At 41.5% G+C, this 26300-nt stretch overlaps 2 protein-coding genes and 1 long non-coding RNA gene across 4 annotated transcripts; all 3 read right to left on the bottom strand.

Annotated features, from left to right (window-relative positions):
* Positions 1–2589: 2589 nt before the first annotated feature.
* LOC130540315 (uncharacterized) lies at positions 2590–11668 on the bottom strand. Its single transcript, XR_008954411.1, has 3 exons — positions 11293–11668; positions 7702–7776; positions 2590–3630 (listed from the first exon to the last, which is right to left on the bottom strand). It is a non-coding gene; the product is annotated as an uncharacterized LOC130540315 (long non-coding RNA).
* Positions 11669–15841: 4173 nt separating this feature from the next.
* Positions 15842–19275, bottom strand: LOC130540314 (tubulin beta chain-like). The gene is made up of 7 exons (XM_057059375.1): positions 18705–19275; positions 18405–18513; positions 18038–18148; positions 17703–17947; positions 17279–17601; positions 16733–17077; positions 15842–16643 (listed from the first exon to the last, which is right to left on the bottom strand). Exons 1-7 carry the CDS (start codon positions 18759–18761, stop codon positions 16502–16504), a joined length of 1332 nt encoding a protein of 443 aa, XP_056915355.1. The 5' UTR covers positions 18762–19275; the 3' UTR covers positions 15842–16501.
* A 1327-nt stretch (positions 19276–20602) lies between these two features.
* LOC130513093 (tubulin beta chain-like) lies at positions 20603–25538 on the bottom strand. 2 transcript variants are annotated; one of them, XM_057011670.1, is made up of 8 exons: positions 25195–25538; positions 23791–23883; positions 23491–23599; positions 23124–23234; positions 22789–23033; positions 22365–22687; positions 21819–22163; positions 20603–21729 (listed from the first exon to the last, which is right to left on the bottom strand). In XM_057011670.1, the coding sequence occupies exons 2-8, from the start codon at positions 23845–23847 to the stop codon at positions 21588–21590; spliced, it is 1332 nt and encodes a 443-aa protein (XP_056867650.1). In that variant the 5' UTR covers positions 23848–23883; positions 25195–25538; the 3' UTR covers positions 20603–21587. The 2 variants fall into 2 exon arrangements, with proteins under 2 accessions (XP_056867650.1, XP_056867651.1); XM_057011671.1 differs by lacking the exon at positions 25195–25538 and having other exon boundaries at positions 23791–24002.
* Between the last annotated feature and the right edge of the window lie 762 nt (positions 25539–26300).

The raw sequence follows: 26300 nt of genomic DNA, 5'->3' as shown, positions 1-26300 counted from the left end.
GAGAGGAAAGGGAGAACACGCGAGCCGTGCCTGGGTCACTCCGGAATCTTTGGCTCAAGAGAAACCTTGAAAGTCGGCACAAACTTCCTGGAGGGATCACACAAGGAAACATCCTGCCCTCCCCATCAGTGATAACCTAACAGCCATTACCAAGATAAATCATGCCCTTTTTAAAGAAAACAAACATCAGATCACAGAGAGTCGTGCAGCCTTTCACATATGTCTGTTACAGCTTCCCAGATCACGTATGTACTGGAAATTATTCAGGTGATCCAGGGAATGAGACAGAGATTCAAGTCTTAACTGAACCAACTTTAAAGCCTGTGCGATTATACTAATTATAGTGGGAAAACACAGTGAATCAGGTTATTCAGGAGGTTTTAAACTGAGAGAAACTTTAAAATAAAACTATAGGCTCCTGTTGGATCTAAAGGAACATAGTGCTACTACAACATAAACCAGATGGACATTAAAGCATCTGTTCTGGACGTCTTTGAGTTGTTGGTGGTTTCTGAAGCATGTTTGCATGTTCGAGCATTAAGCTCCTTAATTAGTCAATATCACATTTAGAGTCATAAAGACTTTATCACTGCTCAACACCCAAACAAAACCTTTTTTATTGTGGACTCCAGGAAAGGCAGGTATGCACAGGTGAGTATTTCTGCGATGATCTGTGGATCAGACGCACGTCACTGCACTGTACTCCAGTCCAGTCTCTGGGAGATGTGGCTTGGATTAGCAAGGCTTCCCAGAGGTGTCCAATCTGATTTTAGCTGGGTTTTGGCCTCTGAAGTCAGTCCCAGCCAGGAGGCAGGCTGGATGATGAGGCACCGCTCAGTAGATTAAATCTATTGTGACCCAGGGCGGACAGATACGGCCATATGTCAGCGTCTGTGGGTCAGCAACACCGCGGCTCCGGAGACGACACTCCAGGGAAAAACGCTGGACAAATGGATCATTACAGAAAGAAAGAGGGAGAGAGATTTATTTTAGTAAACATCTGTGTTTATATGGTTTGTGTGTCTGGCTGCGACTGGGCCGTTCTTCATCACAGCTGTGGGTATAAAGGAGTGTTCTCTCTATTCGCGTCTTCAGGGTTGATATCGGTGTTGTCGGGACAATATTACAGACGGTGTTGGCGATAGTCTGAAGAATGGGACCTTCCTGTTCTCCAGGCTGCCCCGATGATGCAGACACACTTCTATGAAAGAGATCACGCTCAGGAAACCTTTGACTACTGTGTGTGTGTGTGTGTGTGTGAGTGAGTGAGACTGTGCACAGGCATTCTCTCCTTTAACATTCCCTTGCAGTACCGTAATTTCTGGACTACAGAGCGCACCTGATTAAAAGCCGCATAATCTAATTTTAGAAAGAAAATCAATTTTGTACTTATACAAGCCGCACCGGATTATAAGCCGCAGGTATCTCACGTAGTAATATGAAAAATTAGATCGAAAACATTCAGTACCGGTATATGTTTTTATTACCGTAAGAGACGAGCCACTGAGGAGTGACAAACAGACGGGTAAGAAACAACAGCCACTCTTTTCACTTGTATGTTTATACAGAGACCTTAAATCCAATTTTTATCACGTCAGAATTTTTTAACTTTTCTTTTAATTTAATCCGTTTAGCAACATAAATATATTCTACCGGTAAATGGGTTTTTTTGTAACGGTGTCTGTAATGCAGCTACCTTGAAATATACATTTGTATCGGCTACACACAAATTACGTTGTTTATGCTTTTTTACTCAAACAATGAACAATCTAAAACTCCCCGATGGCCCACCTCTAAAATCTTCGATTTTCATGGCGGTGGCGATGCTTTTGCCTTCAGTCTGATTTGTGCAGCGGAAACACCGCGGCTGCCTGCTCTCTGTGTGTTCACCCAGTCTTCCAGAACATTTTCAAGCTCGGGCCACCTGCGATGTTTACGTCTAAAAGCTTTTGTCGTCTTTTTGCTTTGGATCAGCTCTTCAGGCGGGCGTCTCCACCTTCTTGCCATTGATTACCGTAATGTATGCCAAGATTACGCCGCCAGAGTGATCGCTTTTAACTTAAAAGTCGCATCATATGCTTTTCTTCTAGTATTTTCCACGTTGATGAGGGTGAGTAAAAATGACTGATTCACAATAGCTGTGATAGTGCGCCACGAAAAAAAACCATAAATAAGCCGCACTGTAGAATAAGCCGCAGTGTTTAAAGTTTAGAAAAAAAGTAGCGGCTTATAGTCCGGAAATTACGGTATGTAACTAATGGACATTATGTAAATGACATAAATCACATTTGTGTGTCTTGGTGTCCTCACACAACATAGAATAAATCAGTGCCGCAAAGGCAGAACGGTTTGTCTGCATCGCTGTTCAAACTGGCTTAATTTGCAAAGTTGGCGCCAACTTGGAGTCTGGCGGCAGTAGAGACAGCTCCCAGCTGGTCGGCTGTTTAATTACACCAAACAAAATGGATCACAAGGATCACGCCTACACATTTCTCACAGAGCCGAATGAGTTTTTGAGTTACTTTCCTATAAGTGCGGAGGTGTAATATTTATGAATTCATTGTTGATTTGAATAATCGTGATTATTCGCAGGAATAGTAATACCACCTGTTACAGTAACATTCACTATTGCAGTAGTAACAGCACTGATACTACTGATGCTATACGTTCAAGTCTAATAAGATGGGAAATAAATAAGAGAGATTAGAATAACAGCTGCCACATGAAGGACAGAGTGGACACAGATGTGTGATGGGTGTCCTGTGGGCTCATTTCCTGCCTCCCTGCTCCCTGCACACTTCCTGTTCACCCATCATGGTGTTGCTGGGATAAGGTGTGACACGTGGGTCTCACATGCACACCGGTGAGGCGGGGTCACAGTCACCGAGACCTCTGGGCTGTGTCTCAGACACTGCGGGCACCTGAAAGTGTCATGCAATTTATCAAAAAGCCCAGGATGTGCCCTTCACCTGTCACCTGTGTGTCTGTGCGTGCGTGTGTGCGTTTGTCAAGAGCCACAGAAAAGTCACCCAGGGGAAAATCTGATCTTTGACGTGACAGTATTTAAAACTGTGGTGGCAATAATTTGTGTCTGTTTAATCGGGATTGGACGTGGGATCACAGCTTTAGGGCTCCAATAATGTCGTAAACTCTCACCAATCGTCATCATAGGTATCAAAATGGCCAAATCTCGCCATTTAACTCTTATCAAAATCTAAGAAAAAAATCTTGTTTCTAGTTGTTTCTCAGTAGCCTTTGTATTAACAACACCCAGGGAATAAATATACACTTTTATTAATCCAATACCAATTGCATGTAAATGCTTTCCAAGCACTTATCCTGTAATGTGTGATAATATGTCATATCAATATAGACTTTTTTTTTTTTTTTTTTTTTTTACAAATATGACCTATGAAAACAGCAAAAGCAGAGATGGAACAGCTTGTAAGATTGGCTATTTCAGTGCTGGTATGTGATGAGCATCGTCTATGGAGCCAAAGTGCTTTGACTAAGTGCTCCATCTTCCTCACTGCATTCAACAAATCCCAAAATAGATCAGGAGGACGTCGGTTGAGGCACATAGACTTCAAGCTTGACGAGCCTTTAATGTGGTTGTGCGTTGTCTTCAACCTGGAATACAGAAAACACCAAGTGTGAATCCTGCACACGTCAACAAATATCTCATGTAAAATGAAACAGTCTTCCTTCTGAGAGCAGTAATAGAGGCAAACGGGAGCCTTACACCAAAGGATTACATAAAATTTTCTGTCTTGGGTTTTAAGTGCCTTTTTTTTAATTTTGTTTGTCTGTTGCTATGAATTGTGGACGGCACCATTTTAATGTGCTCAAACATGTGGCAAGAACCACCAAAGCTGTGCAGGAGCTAATGGCAACCCTAATAAAGTACTGAATTGTCCCTAAACGCACCGATGATGAACACACACACACACACACACACACATCAGTTTCATTAGTCACCAGGCAGTTTTATCAGTGTGCTGAGTGAGACATCATTGTCATGGAGGATGTTCACATTTCACTGCAAGTATGTGGAGTGTGGAGGAGGAGTGGGAGACCGTGTCTGTGTGTGTGCGCGCGTGAGTGGAAGTGAGGTATAATTCCTGGCACTGAGGAGTGAACGATCTGCAAACCCGAGGACGGGCACACACACACACCTGAAAGTAGACCAGCAGCGCCCCCAGACGTGTAGACTGTGTAACTGCACCATTGACAGCTAAAACCCTGATTCGATTGAAAATTAAACCATGGCAACAGCTGAGGCAACCAAGCACACACAAGGAATTGGTCTACGGGGGAATAAGGAACTCTCTTCCCTGTTCCGTGGTGGCTGTTAAGCTGACATGTAACCACCCAGGGTCAGCCCTATTTTACAAAGTTTTCAGGATGTTGGCAAAAAAGAAAGATATCAGTAGGAGTCGTGTCAGGGGGGAAATATATGATAACTGGTAGGTGCCAAAGAAATGGCAGCGTCTGGTTGAGGTCCTGGTTTGGATTAAAAAGTAAGGCTGCGTTGGCCTTTTGGAGTGTGAGACAGCTCTTTCATCTACCGCATCTGAGTGTCCCATCAACACACACACACACATGCAAGCACACACAGGCAGGATGGTGTTCTTGCTTTGGCAGAAATTAAATTACCCAAGACCTAATCTGCTCCTCTGTCTGGAGTCATTCACAGCAGAGGTCAGTTTATAGTCAAATCCATCATCAGAGTGTGAAGATTTAATGGTTCCAGTGTTTTGAATAACGACCTCTGAGTCACTTCTCATTGTGTGTGTGTGTGTGGGGGGGGGGGGGGGGGGGGTGTACAAGCAAATGTGAATGTGTTGGGGGATCCATAGTTCCAACAAAACAAATACTTATAATGCAGTTCATTCATTTAGAGTAGATATATTAAAGGTTTTGCAGAGGTCAAGATCATCAAGTAGTGTAAAGCTTGCGCTCTCTCTCTCTCTCTCTCTCTCTCTCTCTCTCTCTCTCTCTGCTCTCCTACCTCACTCGGCCTGACCTTATTAACCCCTGTCTTCTACCTATGATTGTCTCCATCTCTTCCCTCAGCAAATGGATCAATGATCATTGGATAAAAGCCCTCTGTTGTTACCACTGTGAATAACATGTTAATATATTTGATGATAGTGATAGATATATTGATAATTTAAGTAGGCAGTCGTTTTCTAAAGTGATTTATGATGAAACGGGGCTGTTATTGGATTTTAGGTTAGCAGACCAGCATAAAATGACCAAACCAGGTTAATATGGAGGCTGTCCAATTCAGACCTTGGAGTTTAATAAAGTCCTGGTCAGGGAAGATCTCCGGTGTGAAGCAAAGAGGAATCCCTTTTATTCAAGGAAAACACACAATTTACTGAATATCCTGGAGAAACATCAGCGGTCACGACCTCTCCGCTGTGCTGGACATCGATAGACTGCACATGAATAACCAGTAAACTCTGTGGGCCTGTTCGTCCTGGCAAACTTCTCTCGACTGGTCTGACATTAAAGAACTTTAGACGGTCATTAATACTTAAATGGCAGGTTGATGAAGTGGCAATACTCTGCTCTTTGTAGGAGACAAAAAAAAATTCAGCCATACATCTTTTTAATTAATTGTGATAGACAGAAAATAACTTCAAGTGATTCAAATTGGTTAAGTGCTGAATTCACATCAAACAGTTAGATGGATGCCATCTGCCTGCCTGTCTGTCTGTCTGTCTGTCTGTCTGCCTGTGGGAGGTATTAGCAGTAACTCAGATACATCACAGATGCTTAATTTCCCCTCAGTTTAACCCAGGTTAGCTTTATTTCGACAGCATTTGTTACGGTCCCAATTTTCTGGATGGATGGATGGATCAAGCGCGTCCTACACCCCAACTAACCTCAAACGTTTATCTTGTGGTTAAAAAAGCATCAAATGTTCCGACACCGCGGCTCGTCGTAACGACCTATTCTTCCAGAGCCACCAAAGGCGACATAATGATCCAGTCTGAAGTGTCCCTGCAGGAAGCTCTTAACAGGGTCAATAGAAATCCGGCTCCCCATCAGGGTCTGTGGAGCTGAATGTTGCTACCAGACGGCGGCGAACTGGAACTATTTCCTCTCAGTGCAACTTTTCTTTTAATAGTTTATCTCACAAAAAGAACAAATGGTATCTTTTGTTGGGGTTATTTTCTCTTATCGTGTGAGTGTCTTTCTGAGAAATATATGTTTTTTTATTGAATTTTAAGTGTTTATTGGATGTGTTTGGGGTTGTTTTCAGTAGTTTGAGTCGCCATTTGTGTTTTTCACTTATTTCATTTGTTGTCATGAGCAACCTTGAGAGTTTTTACTAGTTGAACTAATTTTTCCATAAGTGGCTTTATTTAATACATTTTTACTTTAAAAAAAACCCTCTCAATTTTAACTCCTGTAGTTTTTCATTCTTTTTTTCTCTGTGTTCAAAATGAGGTCAATAAAACTGTATCAGGTTGATGTTTCTTTGCTGAGGTCTGGAAAAATCAATTTCATGCTTTGTTGCTTTGTATAAGAGAAATAATTGATTCATTTCACTCAATTATGGTGAAGCTGATTCTGTGTAGTAATGGAAGCGATGTGTTGTGTTGATGGGTACATTCGTAAAGTTTACAGAAGCTTTAGTTTACAAATTAAATTACGGACATTTTCACATTGGTCCAGTTGCACCTTCAGTCATAATATTGAAATTCTCCTGTTATTACAGATTGTGGAGTAGAAGATTTCAAATTATAAAGAAACTTCTCTGAATCAGGACATTGAGTTTTATGTCGTTTTTATTATAATGTGAATAAAAGCCTTTTCGATCGGTTTCATCAGGCTGTAAATTACTTGATAAAAGCCGCGGATAGCTTCCCTTCCATTGCCTATCAGGCACTCCCAGGTGGACGGTCTGAATTTAACCCACTCAGCAGCGCTGCGGTCAGACATCTTTCCTCTCATCTCAGCATGGTTTGCGTTGACATTAATTAAAGACCTTTGAAATATGAACTCCTGGTAGTTCAAAGCACCTCCAGACTTTGAGCCCGGCAGGAATCTTGCTGGAAATCTCTCAGCGTTTCCCAGAAAACGCGTGTTTTCATGGAGCCGACATCAAATATCCGAGCGCGCTTATCTTGTCTCTGGTGTGTCTCAGCCAATCACGCATCCTGTTTCCTTCATTTAAGCAGAAATATACAAATCTGTCTCGCACTTCATCATCCATTCCAACTCGGAGGTTAGACTTCTACTCTCTTTTCAGACAGGATGAAGGTAAAATTCTAGTATTAATTGACAGTGTCTGTAATTTAACAACTCTAACCATCAGTAAAGATTTGGAGATGGAGGCTGGAACACTACAGTATAAAACAATAACCTCCTCTTCTCAAAAAATCTCATCTTAACAGTGAACCGTTTCAAAAGAGAAGCATTTTCAACCCAAAAAAGGTTGATAAATCTCTAAATATGAAGCTTGTTTTATTCCCACTGGCACTCGTATTGTTTCATTTCTGGTGCGTATTCTTATTTCCTGTTGACGATCATCACCAACGTCGTTGTTGCTGGGATACATTTTCTTTTTTAACAGGTTCGCACAATTAATGTGCTCAATAATTAGAGAGCTGATAAATGAAGTGTGATTGTTGGTGGTAAATTTATGCGACACCTGTTTATCACCCATATCACTATGATACTTACAGCGTGTTCCAGATGAATGCAAGTGTTCAGTCAGCTCAAACTGTAGCATAAATGCATCTGGAATCGGCAGCAGACCTATTAAACGAAAGACCATTAAGGAGTTTTAACGACATTAAAGAGAATGAATGGGAAAATACATATTCAATTGTGATCCATTAAAGCTTCCTAATGAATCAGTTTTTACAGAAAATGATGTAATTTATGCCATGTTGAGTTGGCTGTGTTGATGAGATGCTGTGCGGCGTTCCACTCAGCTATGACCGATGGTTGGCCTTCTGATGTGGAGCCTTTTCACAAGGCCGTTGCTCTGGAGATTATTGATTTAGCAGCACTACTGTTACAGACGAAACTGGCCGGGAGCTCAATGGATGAGCCTTTGTGACAGAAGTAGAGTCATTTCTTATGAGTGCAGTCAGTAGTTCGCGCCATCGTAGCAGCTAGCTGCTAACAAAAACGTTGGGGGGCTAACGTTGGCCAAACTGAAGGTGAAGGTTGGGTCAAACACGCCTGTGGGATTAAACCTCATGCATGTGTCCCGAAAATGATTTGAATGATGAAAAGCTGGAATGCAGCTACAGAGTTCCCAAGTCCTATAAAAAACGGCGTTATTTGCTTTAAATCATTAAAAGTTGTGATTTGAGGCATGAACAACTACTGCAGCAGTAAAATGTTTAATTCACCATGTCAAATATGTAGAAAGGAGAGCTTCAACATTAGTGATGATGAACAAGAGCAATAAACCAAACTATGTGGAAAAGAGCGGCCGGTGGCACATCAGCAGGAGCTGATCAAACGTAAATCATCTGACTTTTTCCGTATTTATCGGGTGATTTCAGGTTGAAGAAGGAGGTGAAAAGTACAGGATTGGCCCCAGCAGTCCCATCACTGTTGCTGTCGTTTAATGAGATCTTCCCCAAGAAAGTCGCATTTCCATTTCTGCTGACAGTCTTTCTGAAAAGGAACATCCTGAATCCTTAATCTGAAGAGTAGGGAAACTTTATAAAAGCGCATTCCCACAAAATCTGGTGTGAAAGCGCCGGACCTGCTCTGCACCAGCCGAGTCAGCACCTTCAGGGCTGCAGGATTCCAGGAGGAAATCTCTCCTGCTCTCCCTTTTTTTCTTTTTTAACCAGAGTTACTAGATCATTCCAGGTCCTCCGCTGGACTGGCTGGGTGACTTTCTAGACTGTTCGTTGTTCTTTCATGTTTCTCTGAGACGCTCTCTGAGAACAAAGAAACAAACATACACTGAGGATTTGATCGAATCCCCTCGCTGTGAGGCAACAGTGCTGCCCGCTGTACCGGGACAAAGAAAGCACAAAAATGTGCAATTACAGTATTTTCTGGGAGTGTTTGAATGCACCACTCATTGGTTTATGTTCCTTTTCATTTAGAGACCAAAAAAATTGCTGAAGTGAGACCAAAATCAGCAAAATAGCAAAAATTATGATTCTATTCAATAGACAAGATTATTAGATCACAGCTAATGAGGGACATCGCTGCGGTTGCGTTCGGTTTGTCTGTTTTACGCTCTAGTACGGCAACAATCACTTCTAGGACAACACCGATTATTGATGTTCTAAGCAGAGCCACGGCAGTAAATCTTCTCAAAAGGACAAATGTGAACGGGAAAAAACACATTTCCTGACTTTGTGCAGGCAGCTATCAGGACATTTACGTGCAACACAATGATCCAAACAACAAAGAACCTCGGTTCTTTTGTTTTAGTGCACTAACATCAGCGTGAAAGGTTCCCCTGGGCATCGTATGCTCAAGTAACACCCCTGAAAGTAGAAAACCTGCATGTGCATCAATATTTGCTCCAGTTCAACTGTTTGAAAAGGTTTGAGGTCCCCTGCGTCTCCATGAAAAAGACCAATACTTTTGGCATGTAGTCAGATTACTGGAAAAGAGCTGAAACCCAACAGGGAATAGCCCAGAATGCAGCTGGAACCACATGGACCCGGAGCTCTGTTCACACGCCAATAAAAACTCAAAGCCAGCCTTTCGTCTCTGGTCAACACCACCGCCTTGTTTACAGCAAAACCAAGCAAAACATCCCATCATACACACGTCCACTCGAGTGGCAGGGCACACAATTCCCAATGTTGGTGGGACCAGCTGCGGGATTTCATTCTCCAGCTCTTTGATACATAAAGAGGTTTGAAAGGTCGTAAGAGTGCGCATGTCGCAGAAGCAACAACTTTCATACATTTTCTGTTATTATTGCGATAGAAAATTGCATCTTTTTGAAGTCCCAAAGCAGCGGAACAAAGTGAACATGTGCATGTTGAGGCTCCAAACTAAGCCGAAAATTGACCTTTTATTCTGAAATGGGGGCAATTTATATCCACACATTATGATGTGTGCACGGCATTCATGCAGGACATGTATGAAACGGGTCAAAGGCCCGCCTGACATCACCCTCATGGTAGCTCAGTCTGTAGATGTAGATGGTTCTCAGTTCAAGCAAAGAATGCAGTAGGTCATAGAGGTAACACCAAGGTACCCATGGGCAAGGTAGCGGACCCCCAAATACTGCAAAGAGCTGGTGACTAATCCAGGGATGTAACCTGCCTTTATATGAAGCTGAATAACCCTCCCTGAGACCCCCAAAGGGATAAATTGGTCAAGAAAAGAAGAAGACCGGCCTGAACCCAGTGGTGGGTGCCAACAGGATCACCTGCTAACAGGATCTGTTGTTTTATGAGAGAACAACAGAAGGTGGAGGGAGGTGCCGTTTTAGAGGCTTTCTTGCTGCACACAGGTCAGCTCAAACCTCCACAAAACTAGAGCCATTAACGGACTCTTTCAATGGTTTTTTGGTTTGTTTAATTGCTCATACGTGCATAACGCAGGGTCTGTTGTTGGCTGTAGACTTGCAAACTTAGACGTGGTGGTGAGGGACAGGATGGTGTTGAAACTGCGGACAATCATGGACAGCCCCCCCCCCCCTCCATAACACAGTGGACAAACTGAGAAGCAGCTTCAGCTTCAGACTCCTGCAGCCTCACTGCTCTGAGGAACGGGACAGGAAGTCATTCCTGCCGTCCGCCATCAGACTGTATAACTCATCCTAACCCAGCCAATAACAATAATTGTGTAATGTTTATGTTGTAATTTTATTTCTATTTTATTCTATATTTATGTATATATGCTTATAATGCTTATAATATATGTGTGTATATGTGTGTGTGTGTGTGTGTGTGTATATATATGCTTATAATATATGCTATATATATGCTTATAACGTTCTAATCTTATCTGTATTTATTTATTCTGTTTCTATACTTTGTATCGGTTGCTACTACAATTCAATTTCCTCACGGGGATGAATAAAGTACATCTTAATCTTAACCAGCACGTTATTGGGGAAAGTGCGCATTGGTCTTATTTCCATCTGTTTGCTGTCGTGAAATGAGCCGCCTCTCTATTCTCTCCGGCTCTGCTGTAGGTTACAGTTGGATCGGCTGTGACGTTGCTCTCTGCTGCTCATGAGTCTGTTTCAGGCCCCCATCTGCTGGCCTCAGTCTGTCTGTGCTCAAAGGCCTTCACCTGCCAGGCAGGACTGAAGCGCTGAGGGAGGCTCACCTGAGCTCTGCCTGATGAAGGACTGCCATATGGGTCCGCTTTGACGAAGCCGGGTTAATTTGATTTGGTTCCTCGCGCCTCTGAGGTCCTACCGGTCGTTCAGCTTAGCAGCAATAATCCGAAGGAGGCATTTGTTGCTTTCAACAGGAACGGGGTCGGACTTATTCCTCTGATGAGTAGTTCAAGGGCCTTTCCCAGAGTTCAAAGCTGTCCAGGGTGAGGGCCACCTTTCTTAAAGGAAGAAACTGCCAGGACGCTGCGCCTCCTGCTGCGTCTATCACTCCCTCACCAATTCTGGGCTCCATGGACAGAGACGATGGGTCTCTGTGTGTGGCGCCCAGCGCATTCTCAGCACAGTTTTCAGCTCCATCCTTCAGTTTGCCGTTGGCCTGAGCCTCTGACAACCTAATTATATAGGCCTTTGTGCTGCTGGGCTTTTAGTGCAGTGGCTGGTTTGTGATGGCTACACTTGAGCCAGTTTGGCACCCGTCCCCACAGAATGATTCCCATGTTTGGACAAAGCTGGCTGAGGACGAGCCAAGCAAACTTGAAAGAGGGGTTTGGTTTCTTTTGCTTTCTGGGGCCGTCTGATTATTAGTCTCTGGTATCTTCTCTTTAAAGAATGACTTTTTTTGATTTTTATGTCAGCTCCTGCTGTATGATGTAGAAAACCTGAACAAGAACCGATGAACTCTCCTTGTTTGACATCTGTTTCTCACATAATTAAGCTCGGAGATTCTGGTGAAAATCCTTAGCTTGTGCCGCAGCTCATCCTCGACCTCCAGCCCAGCGTGAGCCAAAACACGGTTGCTGGAGTCGTGCAGCGATGAGGAGGCGTAGAGCATTTATGGTAGCAGCATGACAAAGAATGCAAAACAAACGTAGATAATACTGCGATGCAGGAAAGCGACGGATGTTACGAAACACACAGATCTTCGCCAATAAAGATGACTGGCTGGTTTTTCTATCCTACCAGGCAGAAAACACGTTCTCCAAGGAAAGCACAGGGCGGCAGCCCTTGAGGACTGGATTTGGGCACCCCTCAACTAGAGGGTTTATTCCTACAAAGGGGGGGCACACGTTTGAAAAAAGCACTAAATCCCTGTGCTGGAAATTGCATCATTACAGAAGCAAATCACCCCTTCTGGGTAACAAACAGTACCAATGTTGTAAAACACTGATAATGGACCATTTTAGTATCTTTAAAATAGTCTATCTTGTTTTGGACCTTTACCTTATTTGAGTCTATGGCAGGTTCTGTGGTTGCTATAAATGACCAGATCACTTTCTGAAAGCAAAACTGCAGCATTCTGATGTCCCATTTGAGCTGTAGAAGAGCTTTAACAACATACTCAGAGTGAGGACCAGCTGGCAGCCCAGCATCTGCCTGCGGTCCTTCAGTTCTTCAGTCATGATGAAGAGCTGTCTGTACGTCTGGATTCGGTTTCCCCTCAAGACTGGCCATTTTCCTCTCTGTGATCCCTGGTGTTCTCCCAATGGCTCCTCTTTTACCGAACATCTCTCATCTGCCTCAGAAAACTCAGGCCTGGGTAGTTTTCATGGACTGCCCAGAGTACAATCCAATTTGATAAAATTTACCTTATTCATATTCAAATGACTTCCCTTTAAGTGTGTTTATTTTCAATAGGCTAGACTTTGTGGAGTATAATATCGACTATAAGGGAGAAAATGTGCATTTTTGAAGCAGGAATAAGGTGGTGTTCTATGCGTGCAATAAGGGATTCAATGGATATGAATATGTGAACAATCTCAAATCAGCGTAAACATACGTATAAAGGACTATAGGAGGAGGAGAAGGGTGTTATTCTTGGTGTCTCAGCAATGTTTATTTAAAGAGTTGCAAGCAGACCTACTTCTCTTGCTTCTGGCTATATTCTTAATGTGATTTCATTCATGGATTAAAAGAATTGCGTGTTTTTAATGGGGGACTTGCGCGTCACATTTCTACAAGATCACGGACTTTTACTGCCATTTAGTGGTTTATAGTGGAACTGCAACATCTCGTGGCAGGTGTGCACTACCGTATGTGGACTTTACTGTTTATATATCATATTTTTAACAAATATATATATATGTGTGTGTGTGTGTGTGTGTGTGTGTGTGTGTGTGTGTGGTGTGTGTGTGTGTGTGTGTGTGTGTGTAATCAAAAGTCAACACAGTGGCTGTAAAAATGTAAACATGCTTGTTTTCCAAGTTAATTCAGTCTTAATATCACAGCAACATTATGCTACATTTTGACAGTATTTGACATAAAGGAGTCTGAAATGACTCCTTATCTTAGAGGAATACCTTAAGGAGCTACTAGTTGGATTAATGAGAGCTTTGCTAATACCACTTGTGGACTATTATATGGATAGAATACAGGAAAAGTCTTTTTTTTATTATTCTCCCCGTTCTGACTATTGTAACTCCTTTTCCCCCCCCATTAATTTGTAATGTATTTAGGATAAACTCTAGAGGCAAGGGTGGTAAATGTTACAACGAAATACAATCTTAAATATTCTTTTATTGGGAGGAAACTGGAACCTGATTGAATGCACACACCACCTTCTTAACAAAGAAATCTGAGCATGGACTGTATAGACAAATAAATCACAATTTAAGAAGTGAAAAAGTGTGTCGATCCTCATTTACAAGGCGATACGGGCCTGTTTATAAAAGGAGCCACTGGAGTACATGTAACATGACTGAGCTACTGTTTGGAAGAAACTGGTTTTGGTTCTGCTTGTAAAGAATATTAAAACTTAGTAGAAGATTGGAGCAGCATACCGAAGTCTCATTTTATGCTCACACAAGCGAGAAAAAAAAGTGGCCTCGCTTCTGTTATCAGAGAGATAAGATGGGGGTTCTGCCCCCCGTTCTGCTTTTTCCAGCGAACAATGGTGATGATATGAGATGGCAGTATCACATACTGGCAAAACACCATCTAAATTAAAAGTTTTATTTCAGACAGGATTCAAGGAACTTTATTCTTTCTCTCCTCTAATTATTTGCACACTCACTAACCCTCCAGTTACAAGGAAAATTCCTGTCCTCTAAACCACAAGCTGCCCATTAATGTCATACCAGCAGACATTGGCACATTAAATTGATGCAAAATTTGCACTGGGGCCCCAGTTCAACCCCCTTTAAAGGGGTTTTGAGCACAGAGCACCACTAGAGTTTAGTCATCTCACAGCTTCCTGGAAGCTGCTCCTCAACCCAGTGGTCCTGCTCCAGATGCTACAGCAGCCTGTCTGGGGAGGGAAGGTTAACGAGAGTGTGTGTGCGTATTTGTGTGTGGGGATGGGAGGGGGTGCAGATTGCTGTGGACTCTCCTCACCGCACAGCTGTTGAAGCTCCTCAAGCTTGAGGAAGGAGCGGCAGTGGTGGGACTGTTGCAGGTTGATCAATTCTAGGGTTTGATGAACACTTTTTGTGCAAGTAGTTTGTAAACCATATTAATAGTTCTTAACCAGTTTTTTATGACTACACTTTGCAATAATCAGAGAAATCAAATTTACACTAAACATATTTAATATATATATTCAATTTTCATAATTTGGGGTTGGATCATAAAAAATGTTAATATATTCAGTAATATTTGATATCTAAGATTAGAGGCTGATGATGGTTTACAATATTTTTTAAAATAGTAATTTATAAAATTTTTAAGTGACACGAAGACACAAATAATTTCAAAATGGTCATCTGACCAGAACAATGCTGACAAGAATCTGTGGTGCTGTTTTAAACTGACTGCGACACCTCGACAATATTTTGAGGACATCTAGGAAGGATTTCAACAAACACACACGAACATTCTGTCCCAATCCTATTTCTGACCCCCTAATCTATCTAAATGTTAAAATTTAAGTATCCTAACCTGAAACCTAAAGACATATCTTAACCCTAAGTCCTTTGAAGTTGTGAGGACATTTTAAGAAGATTCTTTTGATTGGCTCTTTTGCTCTGTGCTTAGTGAATTTTTAATCATAGGACAGAAACTATACACATCGATAATATTGTTAAAAATGTTAATGGTGGTTGATGGTTCTACAGAACCAGCAGAGAGGTGTGTAGGACCACAACCGTGTCCTGGTCTGGACCCTGGAGTGTCAGATTACCGAGTCCAAAATAATCTCTAGAGATGAGAGGGATACCACCCCGAATGGGATGGACACCCTCAGTCCAGAGGGTTGATAAGACCAGATATCCCCAAAAACTGTTCCGATTGTCATCAAAGGACAGTTGGGTTTCGGGGGAACCACAGTGACAGCCAGTCACTGGCCAGATTGGGGAGGGGACCACACATTGTTTCGTCTGAGTCAACCAATGACTTATGATTACCATTCCCTTGAGATCCATTTGACCCTTTTGTGTTCAGAGTCCTGAGTGTTTTCCCTCTCACTTTCTGTGTCTCGTCTGTTTTCCCTTCTTTGTCTGTTTTCAGGCTGGGCGGAGCGGTTTCCTGCCTCTCCTCCGTGGGGCGAGCAAGGCACACCTGAAGACGATCTCCTCTTATTATCCACACCTGCCATTCTCTATAAAAGCCTGTTCATCTCTCCACTCCTGGCCAATTCGTTGCCCCCCCACTGCTCCAGTCTGACTGGGTTTGTCTCTCACCTGCACCCTTTGGCTCTGTTCAGAACTTGGACCTCAGTAAACTTGTTTTCAACCTCACCCTATCGTGTGTGTCTGCATTTGGGATCTCGATTCGTGTCAGCAGATCCGAACATTTTGTCTTTAAAATGAGCGTGATCAGTATTCTGCCACACCGAAAATATTTAAACCAGTGTTTTTTAATGGATGATTTAGTAAAATGGATAACAGGCAAGAAAAAAATTGGATAAATCAGTGTTTTTCAATTACTTTATAGCTCATATTACTGTAGACATGAGGAAAAACCGTCCCATTAACACATGGGGAAAGAACCAATTTATTAAGAGCCCAATATCACAAACACTGTTTGCGTTGGCTCGACTTACAGTCCGCACAGTTGTGACACCCTGTAGCCTCGAACCGATTCAGGAAAAACATTTTTTTAAAAACATTTTTAGTGGAAAAAGAAGAGACCTAAAGGAGAGCCACATCTCTCTGGGATGGACAGATATGCAACAGATGCCACATATACAGACAACATTAACATGGGCATTATACTGGCTGGCATTTGTCTGAATGAAACAAACACAAAATGAAATTTCTGCTCTCAAGCATCTTCCTCCTCCTCGTCACCCTCTGCCTCTTCTTCAGCCGTAGCATCCTGATACTGTTGATATTCGGACACCAGGTCGTTCATGTTGCTCTCAGCCTCAGTGAACTCCATCTCATCCATGCCCTCACCAGTATACCTGAAAAATTAAAATGCAATTACTGTACGCAATGTTATATTTTTTCCATTTAGAGCAGTTTATATACTCATTTCACCCTCTTAGCTTACCAGTGGAGGAAAGCTTTGCGGCGGAACATTGCAGTGAACTGCTCTGAGATACGCTTGAACAGTTCCTGAATGGCTGTACTATTGCCAATAAAGGTGGAGGCCATCTTGAGGCCTCTGGGGGGGATGTCACAGACGGCCGTCTTAACATTGTTGGGAATCCACTCTACAAAGTAGCTGCTGTTCTTGTTTTGCACATTCAGCATCTGCTCATCCACCTCTTTCATCGACATGGCACCTCTGAAGATGGCAGCAACTGTAAGATATCTTCCATGACGTGGGTCACAAGCTGCCATCATGTTCTTGGCATCAAACATCTGCTGGGTGAGTTCTGGAACTGTCAGTGCTCTGCAAGTAAAAATAAAAATCATTGGCAACAAGTATTCATACACTTGTTGATATTTTACTATAGAAGAGGTTCTTGACAGCCCAGACAGGATTCATTTCATCACTAGTTATCTGAACCAAACCTGACATGTTTGACCATATAAATCCCTCAAAATATATTTGGAATGCACTAAACTACAAGTAAAAAATCGGATTGTCTACCTGTACTGTTGGCTACCACGGCTGGTCAATGGAGCGAAGCCTGGCATGAAGAAGTGGAGTCTGGGGAAGGGCACCATATTGACAGCCAGTTTCCTCAAATCAGCATTAAGTTGTCCAGGGTAGCGTAGACAAGTCGTAACACCGCTCATGGTGCATGAGACAAGATGGTTGAGGTCAGAATAGGTGGGTGTGGTCAGTTTCAATGTGCGGAAGCAGATGTCATAGAGGGCCTCATTGTCAATGCAGTATGTCTCGTCGGTGTTCTCAACCAGCTGATGCACAGAGAGGGTGGCATTGTATGGCTCCACCACTGTATCTGACACCTGTAGTATAGAATAAAGATGCAACCATGGTGGTAACACAAGAGATACAGCCAACTGTAAGCACACATTTTGCTATAAAGTTTGATAGAAATTTTATGAACCTTTGGTGAAGGTACAACACTGAAAGTGTTCATGATGCGATCTGGGTACTCCTCTCGAATTTTGCTGATGAGCAGTGTGCCCATCCCAGAGCCTGTACCTCCTCCCAGAGAGTGTGTCAGCTGGAAGCCCTGGAGGCAATCGCAGCCTTCTGCCTCCTTTCTCACCACATCCAGGACCGAGTCTACCAGCTCGGCTCCCTCAGTGTAGTGGCCTTTTGCCCAGTTATTACCTGCTCCGCTCTGGCCTGTATGTCATACAGTCATTTAAATAGTTCAACAGAAAATTCAAAAATAATCTAAGTTTCTTATTTACTCGGACATTGAAGAATTCTTACCAAAAACAAAGTTGTCCGGTCTAAAGATCTGCCCATAAGGTCCAGATCTCACAGAGTCCATTGTGCCTGGCTCCAGATCCACCAGGACTGCACGAGGAACATACTTCCCACCTACAAAAACAAAGAATGTTTGTTAAAAATCTAAATCAGTTTTAATAATTTAGCTATCATATGGTCCTTTCTAACAATGATTTTAATTGTTTCTTCTAATGGTAAAAACAAGGCAGTGAAACTGAATGAATCCTCTATGTATCAACAACTAATGATTCCCAGGATCCTGCATGACTGGAGCCTGTGGCTGAGGTACAATAAATGTTAAACTATACAGTCAAGTTCTGATGTGGCAGAGGATTTTTGTAGTGGTTACCTGATGCCTCAATGTAATAGACATTAATTCGCTCCAACTGCAGGTTGCTGTCGCCACTGTATTTCCCAGAAGGGTCAATCCCATGTTCGTCACTTATTACCTCCCAAAACTACAAAGAGAAATAGACCTCAAATTACCTGGCAAGGTAAACCAACTTGCTTTGATGAGTACAGTCTTGATAATATGGCCAGAAGCAATCATTAGCTTTGTTGCTAAGTAAGGCTATTCGTCCGCCCACAAATTACAAATGAGGGGGTTTGTTATTTCTCCTATCACACACAAACTTGAAATTGTCCTCACCTTTGCGCCAATCTGGTTGCCGCATTGGCCTGCCTGTAGGTGTACAATTTCCCTCATTGTGATTTAAATCAGTGTTCGCAATTCCTGGAGTAGCTAGATGCCACAAAGAGGATTATAATCGAAACAGCAAAACAAAATTAAATACATTTTGACCTACAAAAAAGCTATTTGTTGATTCTGTTGATTTTTCCATGGAAATAGGAAAAGATACTGACTTAAATGCTTGACATAAATCCACAAAAATCATGCTTTGTTTTTGTTTAGTTAAGTTGGCATATTTGATTCATTAAGACTACCATGTGGGGTGGAAATGCTAGTGCTACACTCAAGCAGAGGCTCACAGAAACAAATGACTTGTTTTCAATATCTTACCTTGTAATTTCTATTCTTATATAGTTTCTTAATGTGGCTGAATTTTAGCGATACCAATAGTATAGACCTCAGTATTGTTACAATGTAACATATCCTTAATAGTATGTTGCTTTGAATAAAAGCTCCTATGATCTTTGACATTAAAAGATAAAATATCAAAGCCTATTAATTCCTTTAATTTTTGGACTATCTTATTTTTGCATGACATTAGGTGGGGGGGGGGCGGGGGGGTATAGATAACAAATTGTGTCAACTTGCGGGAGGCTTTCCCATTCATTCCTATGGTCACAAAATTTGCAGGTGTACAATTTCTTGCAGCCAGTTGCTCCAATAATGGATAAAAGTTATATCACACTATTCCTAATCAATCTGTATGTTTTGGTGTCTTCGATATTTTATTCTCACATTTTGTAAGTCTTTCATTGCTGGCTAAGGCCACCGACTTCGCAGACGTCGCATGTACAGATACTGTTTAGACAGTATGATTTTTCCCTTACACTGGCCACAATAAAAGGCCACTCTAATATGCAGTGTGACTTCATCAGGGACAAAGTATGCCCAATCAAGCCACACGTTTGCTGTCTTTTGTTTTCAATATCTTAACGTATTCCTTCTATTGTTGCTGACTGTGGTTGAAGTTAATCGGTACCAGTAGCATGGAGAGCAGCTCTTTGGTCTTGTATGTCGCTGTAAATCAAACTTTGATCCAAGGGTCAAGAATTCAAGCTTCCATAATTTTGCACATGACCTGTTGAGTTCACGAAAGATTTAGAATATTCCACTGATCCATGGTCCCTTTCATATGAGTTATTCTAGGCACATTTAGCCAACACTGACAACTATTTACTTTGCGAATTTATGGTATGGACAGTGAGTGATAATGCATCTTTCACACCCTTGGATCCATGGTAACATACGCAGACTATTTTGCCCTCCTGAGTTGCTCCATAGAGAATTACTGACTGGAGGATCGTCAACACCATTTGTGGTCAAACCACAAGTATGTCACTGACCTCTGGTGTCTGGCTAGCCTCTGTCAATTCTCAAAGGTTTGAGGGCAAGATGATTTTCGATGATTTTTCTGGTCTAAATTGAGAGAGTCGATGTTACATATGTCTGGTGGAAGAGTTCCAGAGTTGGTAAGCAGAAAGGCTGAAAGCTCAGTTTCCAATGGTACTGAGGTAGGCAAGGGCCACAGTACCCTAAGAGGATCTGAGGGAGTGGGCTGGGGTGATAATATGGTTATCTGATACATAAGGAAGAGCAAGGTCATGGATGGCCTTATGTATACAGTAAGATTTTGAATTCTATTCTGAATTTGACAGGGAGTCAATGGAGTTTTTGAAGGGCGGGGGGTGATTTGGTGGATTGGAGCAGTTCTGGAAATGTTACAAGCGGTGAAATTCTGGACCAGCTGAATCTTGAGTTGGGTGTCATCCTTAAAGCAATAAAAATTAATTTGTTGAATTTATGGTAAATATTCCCATGGAGAAAGGGGCTGCCCCAGGACATAGCCATGGGGCTCACCAGAAGTGCGGTCTAAGAAATGACAATGACACCAGGGTAGGGGCATGAGTGCTGCCAAAGGAAGATTGTTTTTATGGGAAGGATGTAAGAAAATGTGTCAAAGGCCGCACTCAGCTCAGGAAGGATGAGGGTAGTGTATATACCAGAATCATCCACCTAGAATAGGGTACAGTCAACCCATCAGTCTGGAGAGGTCTAAAAGACCATCTCCAAGAGATTATAACTCCATACATCCACTGAAAGACAAATGATTTACAAATAGTGGGCCTTCAACATAACAGCAACTCTGCCTGGAAGTGGATGTCCATCAAAACTATCAACCCAAATCACAGCTAAATAGTCACAGACCTGTTTGATAGCATCTGGGACAAATGTGCATCTGTCAACAATCACATGAAAATGAATAGCTGTTGCATTCATGGGAGTGTTGCTAGATGGAAACCTCTGCTACTAACAAAAAAAAAAGAAGCTGCCCATTTCAATTTTGCCAGAGAGCACAACTACAAACCAGAGGCCTTCTGGTAGATGCTCCGGACAGACAAGTTGAAAATAAAATTATATGGTCACAATCAAAACTTATTTCTGGAGTAAAGCCAAAGAATAAAACCTCCCCCCAATAGTAGAACCTGGTGGTAAGAATGTGAAGATCTGGGGCTGTTTTCTGCTTCTGACCTGGATGTCTAGAAAATTATCCTAAGACTAATGACTTCTCTGACATCAAATCCTTGACCATAATCTCAGATGTGCCTCTAACTTCTCAACTGACTGACTTCTGCAAGCAGCAGACTGGTTAGTGGATAAAAGAAGACATTTGATTGAAGTAATGGCTGTAAAAGGAGATCCAACCTACTAATACACAGGTTTATATACATATCCACAAAAACAATATTCTGTCAGTGGCTGGTTCCCTTCAAGAACTTTTACTTTCTCTGCATATTTCCATCTTTGGCTTCAGACATTTAAAATAATAGGCACTTTCTGCTCTCAAGCATCTTCCTCCTCCTCGTCACCCTCTGCCTCTTCTTCAGCCGTAGCATCCTGATACTGTTGATATTCGGACACCAGGTCGTTCATGTTGCTCTCAGCCTCAGTGAACTCCATCTCATCCATGCCCTCACCAGTATACCTGAAAAATTAAAATGCAATTACTGTACGCAATGTTATATTTTTTCCATTTAGAGCAGTTTATATACTCATTTCACCCTCTTAGCTTACCAGTGGAGGAAAGCTTTGCGGCGGAACATTGCAGTGAACTGCTCTGAGATACGCTTGAACAGTTCCTGAATGGCTGTACTATTGCCAATAAAGGTGGAGGCCATCTTGAGGCCTCTGGGGGGGATGTCACAGACGGCCGTCTTAACATTGTTGGGAATCCACTCTACAAAGTAGCTGCTGTTCTTGTTTTGCACATTCAGCATCTGCTCATCCACCTCTTTCATCGACATGGCACCTCTGAAGATGGCAGCAACTGTAAGATATCTTCCATGACGTGGGTCACAAGCTGCCATCATGTTCTTGGCATCAAACATCTGCTGGGTGAGTTCTGGAACTGTCAGTGCTCTGCAAGTAAAAATAAAAATCAATGGCAACAAGTATTCATACACTTGTTGATATTTTACTATAGAAGAGGTTCTTGACAGCCCAGACAGGATTCATTTCATCACTAGTTATCTGAACCAAACCTGACACGTTTGACCATATAAATCCCTCAAAATATATTTGGAATGCACTAAACTACAAGTAAAAAATCGGATTGTCTACCTGTACTGTTGGCTACCACGGCTGGTCAATGGAGCGAAGCCTGGCATGAAGAAGTGGAGTCTGGGGAAGGGCACCATATTGACAGCCAGTTTCCTCAAATCAGCATTAAGTTGTCCAGGGTAGCGTAGACAAGTCGTAACACCGCTCATGGTGCATGAGACAAGATGGTTGAGGTCAGAATAGGTGGGTGTGGTCAGCTTCAATGTGCGGAAGCAGATGTCATAGAGGGCCTCATTGTCAATGCAGTATGTCTCATCGGTGTTCTCAACCAGCTGATGCACAGAGAGGGTGGCATTGTATGGCTCCACCACTGTATCTGACACCTGTAGCATAGAATAAAGATGCAACCATGGTGATAACACAAGAGATACAGCCAACTGTAAGCACACATTTTGCTATAAAGTTTGATAGAAATTTTATGAACCTTTGGTGAAGGTACAACACTGAAGGTGTTCATGATACGATCTGGGTACTCCTCTCGAATTTTGCTGATGAGCAGTGTGCCCATCCCAGAGCCTGTACCTCCTCCCAGAGAGTGTGTCAGCTGGAAGCCCTGGAGGCAATCGCAGCCTTCTGCCTCCTTTCTCACCACATCCAGGACCGAGTCTACCAGCTCGGCTCCCTCAGTGTAGTGGCCTTTGGCCCAGTTGTTACCTGCTCCGCTCTGGCCTGTATGTCATACAGTCATTTAAATAGTTCAACAGAAAATTCAAAAATAATATAAGTTTCTGATTTACTCGAACATTGAAGATTTCTTACCGAAAACAAAGTTGTCCGGTCTAAAGATCTGCCCATAAGGTCCAGATCTCACAGAGTCCATTGTGCCTGGCTCCAGATCCACCAGGACTGCACGGGGAACATACTTCCCACCTACAAAAACAAAGAATGTTTGTTAAAAATCTAAATCAGTTTTAATAATTTAGCTATCATATGGTCCTTTGTAACAATGATTTTAGTTGTTTCTTCTAATGGTAAAAACAAGGCAGTGAAACTGAATGAATCCTTTATGTATCAACAACTAATGATTCCCAGGATCCTGCATGACTGGAGCCTGTGGCTGAGGTACAATAAATGTTAAACTATACAGTCAAGTTCTGATGTGGCAGAGGATTTTTGTAGTGGTTACCTGATGCCTCAATGTAATAGACATTAATTCGCTCCAACTGCAGGTTGCTGTCGCCACTGTATTTCCCAGAAGGGTCAATCCCATGTTCGTCACTTATTACCTCCCAAAACTACAAAGAGAAATAGACCTCAAATTACCTGGCAAGGTAAAATAACTTGCTTTGATGAGTACAGTCTTGATAATATGGCCAGAAGCGATCATTAGCTTTGTTGCTAAGTAAGGCTATTCGTCCGCCCACAAATTACAAATGAGGGGGTTTGTTATTTCTCCTATCACACACAAACTTGAAATTGTCCTCACCTTTGCGCCAATCTGGTTGCCGCATTGGCCTGCCTGTAGGTGTACAATTTCCCTCATTGTGATTTAAATCAGTGTTCGCAATTCCTGGAGCAGCTAGATGCCACAAAGAGGATTATCATCGAAACAGCAAAACAAAATTAAATACATTTTGACCTACAAAAAAGCTATTTGTTGATTCTGTTGATTTTTCCATGGAAATAGGAAAAGATACTGACTTAAATGCTTGACATAAATCCACAAAAATCATGCTTTGTTTTTGTTTAGTTAAGTTGACATATTTGATTTATTAAGACTACCATGTGGGGTGGAAGTGCTAGTGCTACACTCAAGCAAAGGCTCACAGAAACAAATGACTTTTCAATATCTTACCTTGTAATTTCTATTTTTATATAGTTTCTTAATGTGGCTGAATTTTAGCGATACCAATAGTATAGACCTCAGTATTGTTACAATGTAACATATCCTTAATAGTATGTTGCTTTGAATAAAAGCTCCTATGATCTTTGACATTAAAAGATAAAATATCAAAGCCTATTAATTCCTCTAATTTTTGGACTACCTTATTTTTGCATGACATTAGGTGTCGGGGGGGGGGGGGGTATAGATAACAAATTGCATCAACTTTCTGGAAGCTTTCCCATTCATTCCTATGGTCACAAAATTTGCAGATGTACAATTTCTTGTAGCCAGTTGCCCCAATAATGGATAAAAGTTATATCACACTATTCCTAATCAATATGTATGTTTTGGTGTCTTCGATATTTTATTCTCATATTTTGTAAGTCTTTTGTTGCTGACTAAGGCCCTGGGGCCCTGCAGAAGTGGCAGGGGTAGAGATGAACAAAGTGCGGTCTAAGAAATGACAATGAAACCATGCTGGGGGCATGAGTGCTGCCAGTTGAAGACAGTTTATTGGGCTGGGTGGTGTGAGAAATGACTGCAAGAAATTGCATGTTTCTTCAATTACATGAAAGTGAATACTTTTACATTCATGGGGGTGGTTGCTAGATGGAAGCCTCTGTTCTCAAAAAAGAATAAAGCTGCCCATTTCAATTTTGCCAGAGAGCACATAGACAAACCAGAGGCCTTCTGATAGATTCTCTGGAATTTCAAAACAAAATTATATGGTCACAATGGAAACCATTATTTCTGGAGAAAAGCCAAAGAATAGAACATCTGTGCATCTGTTCTGACTATATCTGAGAATGCTGTTGGAGGCTGCTGGGAGCCTGATCATGTGTGAGCACAGACGAAGTGGTTCACATTGAGAAGTAAAGAATGTTACATGCTTTCAAGTTGCCAAATTTAGAGAGAAAGTCACTTAGTTGGCAATGCTGAAATACAATATTTACAAAAAGTTGCCAAAAAGGCTGAACAAATTCCACATTTGGCTCAGCAACTTACCAGTCTACATCTTGCAGGCAAAACATTGGTAGGAAACTTGAGACCTTTAATGTGGTGGGTCTGTAGGGGACCTGTCAGGATTAACTAGGGAATGAAAGTATGGAAATTAAAACATGAGATTAAAGTGCATTCTTTCATTTTTGTTTTTGAATAGGCAATTCTTTTTTTATATAAAAATATACAAATCTGTTTAACTTGTGTTGTTGACAATACACAGAATTAGAAAAAAGCTATTAACCAAACAGAGATATAATTCATACAGCAAATTTAAACCCCAAATATTGTCCAGTGCTTGTCTGACTTTCTGCCTTTTGGAGTTAAAAACATTAAAATAGCTATACACAAAATCTTATTGCTGAAGGAGAGGTACAGAGGATAAGCACACCTGATCAAGCAGACAAAATCGTGTCCACTGAAGCAATGCTTATCTCGACAACTGCAAACTTTATTTAGTTGCTTAAATTATTGATTTTTTTTTTCTTGATTTTTTTTTATGAACTCAAATAGGGGATCGAGCAAACAAATCATAAGAAAATTTGCATTCACCTTTTTTGAACTCAACAAGAATTAAGTTAAAATTTTAAGTATACTCGGAGAACTTTAATGAATATGAATCTTATACGGAACAAAGAGATTTTTATGTTATTTCAAGATTCAGGAATAATGAATGACTTAATACATTTTACAAAGCTACTTCAAAACTAAGATGAAAAAAAAAACAATTCAAAAAATAAATTTGACACTTTCCGAACTTGTTCTACAAACAGTGTGCAATTGCCATTCATTTCTGGAAAATTTGAAATAGTGCTTAAACGGGTAAATATTATGCAAAATCTTAAAATGTTTTATCTGATTTAATTGTTGAATTATAAGTGACATATACATGACTTTCCCCAATTAACAAGACTCTACTTTTATCTAAATTTTGTGACGTGTTTTGTGCATTTTTTTGTCTGTCACTGTAACAAAAAGAAGAAAAAAAACAACCTTTTGGATACATTAAATTACCCTAATTTAACTTTATCATGCCTTTTGCCCAAGCCAATGTCAGGCCAATAGTTTTAATAGTAATGGCAGTATTGCTGTGACTGCCATGTAGTACCGTT

This window comes from Takifugu flavidus, chromosome 16 (assembly GCF_003711565.1).
Source record: "Takifugu flavidus isolate HTHZ2018 chromosome 16, ASM371156v2, whole genome shotgun sequence".
NCBI classification, from domain to species: Eukaryota; Metazoa; Chordata; class Actinopteri; order Tetraodontiformes; family Tetraodontidae; genus Takifugu; species Takifugu flavidus.
This window is presented reverse-complemented; position numbering and strand designations above follow the sequence as displayed.

What these genes read in the sequence shown, in the direction of transcription:
- LOC130540314 (XM_057059375.1), bottom strand. Translation starts at nt 18,761, where the DNA reads ATGAGGGAAATTGTACACCTACAGGCAGGCCAATGCGGCAACCAGATT. An exon ending in GCAACCAGATTGGCGCAAAG is followed by an intron (nt 18,514 to 18,704) that starts GTGAGGACAATT and finishes TTCTCTTTGTAG; the next exon opens with TTTTGGGAGGTAATAAGTGA. An exon ending in ACCGGACAACTTTGTTTTTG is followed by an intron (nt 17,948 to 18,037) that starts GTAAGAATTCTT and finishes TATGACATACAG; the next exon opens with GCCAGAGCGGAGCAGGTAAT.
- LOC130513093 (XM_057011670.1), bottom strand. Translation starts at nt 23,847, where the DNA reads ATGAGGGAAATTGTACACCTACAGGCAGGCCAATGCGGCAACCAGATT. An exon ending in CTATTACATTGAGGCATCAG is followed by an intron (nt 23,235 to 23,490) that starts GTAACCACTACA and finishes TTGTTTTTGTAG; the next exon opens with GTGGGAAGTATGTTCCCCGT. An exon ending in CGTGGTAGCCAACAGTACAG is followed by an intron (nt 22,164 to 22,364) that starts GTAGACAATCCG and finishes TTTTACTTGCAG; the next exon opens with AGCACTGACAGTTCCAGAAC.